This window comes from Pseudophryne corroboree, chromosome 7 (genome assembly GCF_028390025.1).
Source record: "Pseudophryne corroboree isolate aPseCor3 chromosome 7, aPseCor3.hap2, whole genome shotgun sequence".
NCBI classification, from domain to species: domain Eukaryota; kingdom Metazoa; phylum Chordata; class Amphibia; order Anura; family Myobatrachidae; genus Pseudophryne; species Pseudophryne corroboree.
In genome coordinates, this window is record NC_086450.1 from 340,073,096 (window position 1) to 340,081,134 (window position 8,039).

Sequence of the window (8,039 nt, forward strand, 5' to 3'; positions counted from 1 at the left end):
TAAGGGGGCGTAGCCCCTTGCGACGGTGTGTGTGATGAAGCACCTAGTGTGTGTGTGTGTGTGTGTGTGTGTGTGTGTGTGTGTATATATATATATATATATATATATATATATTTATTTTTTAGTATGTACACAAACTTTAAATCATGCCCAAAATATTAAAAAAAAAACATGTTAAATTAACTTCTGGCTTGCATAACTATGTATAAGAAACACATGCATTATGTGTTTAGACTTGCGTCCCACCAACAGATCTATGGTCAAAAATTTGGAAAAAAATAAATGCTACATCCAAAATACTTCTGGTCTCAAACTTTTGGGATATGGGAGACTCAACCTGTAATGTACTGTCATATATAAATTAAAACTTTTTACCTGGGAAATAAAAAACAAACAAAACAAAAACACATACTCTATGTCGTCTTCAAGTTTCATGGAGAACGCCTTCCTCACGTTCTCATATACTTCTTCTTCACTCCAATACTTGTTGAATTCAAAAGCGTTTACTATGTGCCCCACTTCATGCAGTTCTTGTTTTTTTCCTTGCTTTAAAACATTATCGATATTGGGTCCAGAAAGCAGAATAAGCTCTTTGATGAATGTTAGTGGACCCCTGACATTGCTATTAAAAAAAAAAACAAAAAAAAACACAAATGTTGATTTTCCAATTAACAATTTTTTAAACTTTAAAAACACAAACACTTAAAACTAACCTTTGCGTTGCTTTTGCAGGATAAGCATTTCTTTTCCTCACAGAACTTCTTGTATAATGAAATTGTGGACTTTTCCTTGAAAATAGACTTCTCACTTCATTTTCTACTCCATGTGACCTAGTTGAACTAGTGGGAAATAAATCTGCCCTAGGGACAGGCATTTCTGGTCTCTGGTTTCCTGTTTCAGACTGCCTTCCAGAATCCAGCATTTGCCCCAGCTCATTAACCTGATCAGGTTTTGACAGCAAAGCATGTATGATGTCACACACTGCCTTTGAATGATTATTCATTTTTGTACCTGTAAATATATGAAACATGCAGTAGTTGTCACAGAGTTGGCAACAGAGACCTTGGGGCACAGTACATGGCTATGTCTGGGCCCACCACACCTCAATCCATGCACCCACAAATACCTCCCCTGGCAGTGAGAGAGAAATGGTATCTGGGTAAGAGAAAACGTGAGAAAGAGGGAAAGGAGTGGGTCAGGGAGAAATAGAGAGGGTGTCAGAGCAATAGGGAGAGGGGTTAATGGAAAAAGGAAGAGTGAGAGAGGGTGTCGGGGGGGGGGGGGGGGGGAGAGAGGGAAACAGTGTCAGGGAGAGAAATTCATTGAGGGAGAGAGAGGGAGATATTACCTAACTATTATAGCACACATCTCTCACAGGGATGTGCTTTTTGGCATGAAGCCCCTCTCAATAAACACATGCTCTGCCACAGTAATAAAACACCATGGTAATCAGTAAGGGTTGTGGGGGCATTGATAACTTTTTTTTTACCTCTGAACCTTTGAAACACACAGGTAATTGTGCCTGAGTTATCAGCTAATTCACAAGTTTTTCAACTATCAATAAAGTTGGAAGCACAATATACAATGATCAGCCTGGTATACTGTGCATGCACAGATGGGTGCTGATTATTGGTCACATGGTATAATCACGTTGGCTGTGCTTCATAAAGATATAATAATGTATTTGATCTAGTGTGTATGCTGTTTTGAACATGTGACCCAGGTTTTAGCCTGATATTTGCTTGCTATGTAGCAAAAGAAAGTCCACAGAACAAGTGGTGCAGGGTCTACACAATGTTCCCACTAACAGAAATATACGTTATGGTAAGAACTTACCGCTGATAACGGTATTTCTCCTAAATCCACAGGATAACATTGGATATGATGGAGTGACAGCGGATTGGCACCAAACGATCACTAGCTTTCAGGCCTGCCAGAATGCACCGGGCTCGTCCATATAATCCTGACCACCGACTCAGTCAAATCAGTTGTTTACAAAGCGTATACAGAAGCATTATGTAGAACCCTATTCAAGCAAAAAAACCCACATGCACACTCTTCCATGCAATAGGGAAGAGTTTAGTGAGTATACAGATTCTCAAATCAGGTGCGTCAGGGTGGGATCACTGTGGAAACCTGTGGACTTAGGAGAAATAACGTCATCAACGGTAAATTCTTACCAGAACGTACATTTCTCCGGCAGGGTTCACAGGTAATCCACAGGATAACATTGGGACTTACCAAAGTAATTTTTAGTGGTGGGGACACTCCAGGTTTAATAGGAGAACCATACGCCCGAATTGAGCATCATGAGAGGCAGAGATATCCCAGGCATAATGTCTGATTGATTGTGTTTATTGGAAGCCGTGTAGCTACCTTACATATCTGTTCTGCTCAAGCACAATATTGTGCTACCCATGAAAGACCTTCCTTACATGTAAAGTAAGCAGAGACATTAGCCGGGACAGGGAGATCAGCTTAAGAATATGCTTCTGAAATAGTCATTCGAAGCCATCTTGATAGCGTCTGTTTAGTAACAGGCCATCTCCTCTTGTGAAAACCGTAGAGGATGAAAAGAATTTGTCTTTCTAATGGCACTGGTACAATCCATGTAGGTACTTAATGTCCAGCGACTCATCTCCCGCAGAAAATCCAGATTCCTGAAAAACAGGGACCATATTATCTTTAAGGTGGAATATAGATCACTCCTTAGGAAGATACCCAGACCCAGTTCTGAGAACTACTTTATCTGGATATTATCAGAATAGATTAGCATGAAAAGTGCTCCTAAATCTGAATCTCTTCTAGCTGATGCCATAGTCACCTGAACGAGAACTTTAGCGGTCAACCATTTAAAATCAACTTCTCTTAGTGGTTTAAACAGAGCAACTTGACAGGCTTTTGAGGACTAGATTTAGATTCCCTGACCCTGTAGTAGGAAAAGGGGAAGGTTGAATGCGCAGCATTCCCTGGGAAAAAGTGCAAACATTCTGCAATTTTGAATTTTTCTTTTCGGAACCATAGAGTCAAATGCTGACACTTGTATTCCCAAGGAAGCCACCGCTAAACATTTATCTATTCCTGTTTGAAGGAATGGAAAAAACCCTTGAAAATCTGCAAGATTTCGGGTCCATACCTCTTATTGCACCAATGCATATAAGCTTGTCACATTTGGTGATAAATAAGAGTTAATTAAGTTTTTCCTTGCTCTGAGCATTTGTGAGAATCCTCTGGACCTCAGTATTTAGATTTCAAAAGCCACGCCATCAAAATGGTTGATCCAGATATTTGTGATAATCAAGGACCCTGTCTTAGTCTGGCCGTAGAAGAAACAGTAAAAGGTATTCAACATTTTCTGCGGATATGTGTACGAAGACCTTCTGGGCCAAGCCGGGGCTTATTAGGATCCCGGCATCTTTATTGCGTTTTCCTCACTATTCTGAGTAACAGGATGATTTGAGAAACACATAAGAGAAATAAATTTCCATTAAAAAAATATCCACAAAGATCACTGTTTTGTTACTGAAAAGATTATGGCTTTTGTTCAGATGGGACACCATGAGAATTATCTCTGGACAAGCCCATTTGTCTACCCCAGTCTAAAATGACTTTAGGGTGCAAAGCCCATTCATTTACCTGAATGGTGTGTTGACTGAGAAATCAGCTCTGTAGTTTAGGACTCTCTGAACAAACCCTGAGGACAAGGCTGGAAGATGGAGTTCTGCACATTATAGTATGTGATTTAACTCCTTCCTCGATATTTATCTCCGTGTTCCTGTCTAAAAGTTAAGGTACACTACTGCCATTTCCTAATACTTGCAGATCTGGACCAATCTTCCTTTAGGAATATCTCGTACCTAAGACAGGACACAGTATATGGCCTGAAGTGCTAATAAAATTATTAGCAGGCACCTTTTTTATGGTCCATAATCCAGAGAATCATAATTTTACAGAGAAATTACCTCCTTAGTCGAGAAGACTTGTATTTGTTGTCAGGATTTCTCCACCTGATACCAAAAAGAAAAAGGTATCCTCTCATCTAGATGGAATGTCTGTAGCCCCCAGGCTACTACTTACCTTTTTTTGCCAGTAACAGTACTTGTTTGTATACTGTCCATCTAGCCCGTCTACACCACCTGGTATTCAGACGGTCTTGCACACGGTGAATTTAACCAGGTACAACACTGCTTAATTTACAACACCATTGAGATTGGACATATTCAGTGTGATGCGGCCTTAGATGGAGGAGATACTGGAAAAGTCTTGAGTGGAATTATGACCACGGCCTCATGTGTATTGTTAACACCATCAAACCCATAATTCGCATTGCTGCGCAAATCAATATTGTTTGACATTGTAACCACTCTCCTAGTTTTTCCTTGGATATCTTGTTCCGAGGTAACTATTTTCTGCAAACTCAAATTCAGTATAGCCCCACCGTGAGTTATGTTATGGAACCAGAGATGATCCCAATTACAAATCACACATGTCTCAGCAGACAAGTTATTTGTATGTTGTAGATGACACAGAACCTTTCCTGTATTTGTGTCAGGATAGGAAGGTGGTCAAGGTATGGAAATTTTTCTTAACCTCTACTAACGGAGATAAATTGCCATAATCATTTTGGTACTCTTGGACTGTGGCTAACCCAAAAGGTTTTTGCTGAAGGATGGTAAACCTTGAGATAACACTAATGGACAGCGTTATAGGAGCCTGAAGGTAAAATTCATGACTTATCCAGGAATACCATGTATTATATTGGCTCCTCACCAAACTATGGAGTTGCCTCCACGTGAACCGTGTTACCCAAATTTCTCTGTTTTTGAAATTGATAATGGGGCGAGGGATTGTTTTGGACCCAGGTGGGAATAAACCCTCCATTGTGCATGGGTTACTGGAATGACAATTCCCGACAAAACGTTTTCTGAATTGCTTAATGCAAAACCCTCGCCTAAGCCTCTACCCGAGATGGGCTGAAACCGATTACCTTTTAGGAGAATGGTTCCAGAAGTGAAAATATAACCTTAGAGATACTGCTTCTTTTACCCAGGCATCTACTTGTAGACTGCTATCAATCTGTGCAAACGGAAGAAGTCGGCCCCTTATACTTCTGGAATCAGCCAGAAGGAGACCTGCGCCAACATACTGATGGCCTCTGGTTTGGAAACTGGCCTCTGGTTGCCTTTGCTTCTCTGCCTTACCAAACTTATAGTATTAAGGCTGTTACGTTCCTTTATTACAGACAAGGCCGGACCAGACCCGATTTTGGGGTTATATGTGGAAGGCAGAGAGTTGCTGGAGCGGCTCTTTCCAATATGCGTGTAAGACGCTGTTAGGAAAGATCACTCAAAAAAGCAGACTATTGCTCGCTGGATTTGTAGCACAATTCAGCTAGCGCATTCTGCGGCTGGTCTGCCGCAGCCTAAATCTGTAAAAGCCCATTCCACAAGGAAGGTGGGCTCTTCTTGGGCGGCTGCCCGAGGGGTCTCGGCTTTACAACTTTGCCGAGCTGCTACTTGGTCAGGGGCAAACACGTTTGCAAAATTCTACAAATTTGATACCCTGGCTGAGGAGGACCTGGAGTTCTCTCATTCGGTGCTGCAGAGTCATCCGCACCGTTTGGGAGCTTTGGTATAATCCCCATGGTCCTTACGGAGTTCTCAGCATCCACTAGGACGTCACAGAAAATAAGATTTTACTCACCGGTAAATCTATTTCTCGTAGTCAGTAGTGGATGCTGGGCGCCCGTCCCAAGTGCGGATTGTCTGCAATACTTGTACATAGTTATTGTAAACTAAAGGGTTATTGTTGAGCCATCTGTTGAGAGGCTCAGTTATATTTCATACTGTTAACTGGGTATATTATCACGAGTTATACGGTGTGATTGGTGTGGCTGGTATGAGTCTTACCCGGGATTCAAAATCCTTCCTTATTGTGTCAGCTCTTCCGGGCACAGTATCCTAACTGAGGTCTGGAGGAGGGTCATAGTGGGAGGAGCCAGTGCACACCAGGTAGTACTAAAGCTTTGTTAATTGTGCCCAGTCTCCTGCGGAGCCGCTATTCCCCATGGTCCTTACGGAGTTCCCAGCATCCACTAGGACGTCAGAGAAAATACAGTTCCCCAATATCCAATGGGACTTAAGAGAAAAGTGAAACCACATGGGTGAAAAGGATTTTGGAAACGCACGCAATTGAATACAGATGGTCGAATAGTGCAGCTTTTTTGGCTAGCTGAAAAACTCTGCACTAATTGAATACCCCTTACAGGCCACACCTCCCCCATATTACCCCCAGAAAAGCCCAAATTACAGTCTCCCCTCCCTATTCCTCTGCACACACACAGCCCCCCATTCATCTGCACACACAGCCCCCCTCCTCCCCATTCATCTGCACACACAGCCCCCCTCCTCCCTATTCCTCTGCACACACACACAGCCCCCCTCCCTATTCCTCTGCACACACACACAGCCCCCCTCCCTATTCCTCTGCACACACACACAGCCCCCCTCCCTATTCCTCTGCACAACCACAGCCTGCCCCCTCCCTATTCCTCTGCGCACACACACACAGCCCCCCCCTCCCTATTCCTCTGTGCACACACACAGCCCCCCTCCCTATTCCTCTGTGCACACACACAGCCCCCCTCCCTATTCCTCTGTGCACACACACAGCCCCCCCTCCCTATTCCTCTGTGCACACACACAGCCCCCCCTCCCTATTCCTCTGTGCACACACACAGCCCCCCCTCCCTATTCCTCTGTGCACACACACAGCCCCCCCTCCCTATTCCTCTGTGCACACACACAGCCCCCCCTCCCTATTCCTCTGTACACACACACAGCCCCCCCTCCCTATTCCTCTGTACACACACACACAGCCCCCCCACTATTCCTCTGCGCGCACACACACACACACACAGCCCCCCTCCATTACTCTGCACACACACAGCCCCCCTCCCTATTACTCTGCACACACACAGCCCCCCCCCCCATTTCTCTGTACACACACACAGCACCCCTCCCTATTCCTCTATACACACACACAGCCCACCATACCTAATCCTCTGTACACACACAGCCCCCCCCCATTCCTCTGTACACACAGCCCCCCCATTCCTCTGTACACACACAGCCCCCCCCCCCCCCTATTCCTCTGTACACACACAGCCCCCCTCCCTCCCTCGTTATTCCAATCCTCAGTACACTTCCTCCCTATTGTACCTGGCTTTCCTGTTTGTTTCTTACAGAGGGAGCCAGCACACACCACGTGGAGCCAGCCAGTGACTCAGGCGATGGGCACTTGAGCAGGCAGAGGAGGACAGGGCTTTTACCTCACAGCAGCTCACTCTATGATCGGCTGGCTCAGTCTGGGGCCAGACACTGAATGTTAAGCAGAGCCAGCACGAGTGTTCTGCCTTAGTTCAGGGGCGGGACACAGACAGCTGCACCACAACTTATCCTGCCTTCCACATGAGCAAGGTCTAAACGCTGCCAGACACTCTCAGGAGGATCACTAGTCACCACTCACCTCACTTGCAGCTGCTGCGCTTTGTGTATGCTGTTGCAACATCACATGGCGCGCAGAAATCGTTATCGCGCCAAGACACTGGGGCAGGTTAACCACTTCCTCTACCAGACCATAGCCTGATCTACAATGAGGGGGCGTGGCAAGGGGCGGAGCTTCCAACGGCCGCTATTACTGCAGACTGCTATGCTATCCCACTGCTGAAACTAAGGCAGCTTCTGTACCTCGGCTGATGGCCAGTCTGCCCTGCGGATGTCTCCCCAACCCATGAGTGCTGGCACTGGAAGCTTGTCACTCATGCATACAGCTTCCCCCTCCCCTATACTCAGTGTCTGTCCTCCTGTGAGTGCTGCACATTACATTTTCCCACACTCTGCCCTGCAAACCACAACTATTAGCTGAGCTGATCTGCAAATGCTTAGCTGCTCATTGTGTGTCATGTGTCTGCACCCCTGGTCTCCCCCTCAGCCCCTCTTCGGGTAGTGTTTGTCACCAGACATTCCCACCTGCACACA

At 45.0% G+C, this 8,039-nt stretch overlaps 1 protein-coding gene across 1 annotated transcript in view; it reads right to left on the reverse strand.

The window, feature by feature from the left end:
• LOC134944167 (uncharacterized) overlaps positions 1-7,619 on the reverse strand; it is an 8,656-nt gene extending 1,037 nt beyond the window's left edge. The window contains exons 1-3 of the mRNA XM_063932743.1: positions 7,221-7,619; positions 714-1,011; positions 376-622 (exon numbers count right to left, since the gene is read on the reverse strand). Of these exons, the coding sequence (XP_063788813.1) occupies positions 376-622; positions 714-1,003 (537 nt within the window). The 5' untranslated portion in view covers positions 1,004-1,011; positions 7,221-7,619. The remainder of the gene's footprint in view (positions 1-375; positions 623-713; positions 1,012-7,220) is intronic.
• Positions 7,620-8,039: the final 420 nt, after the last annotated feature.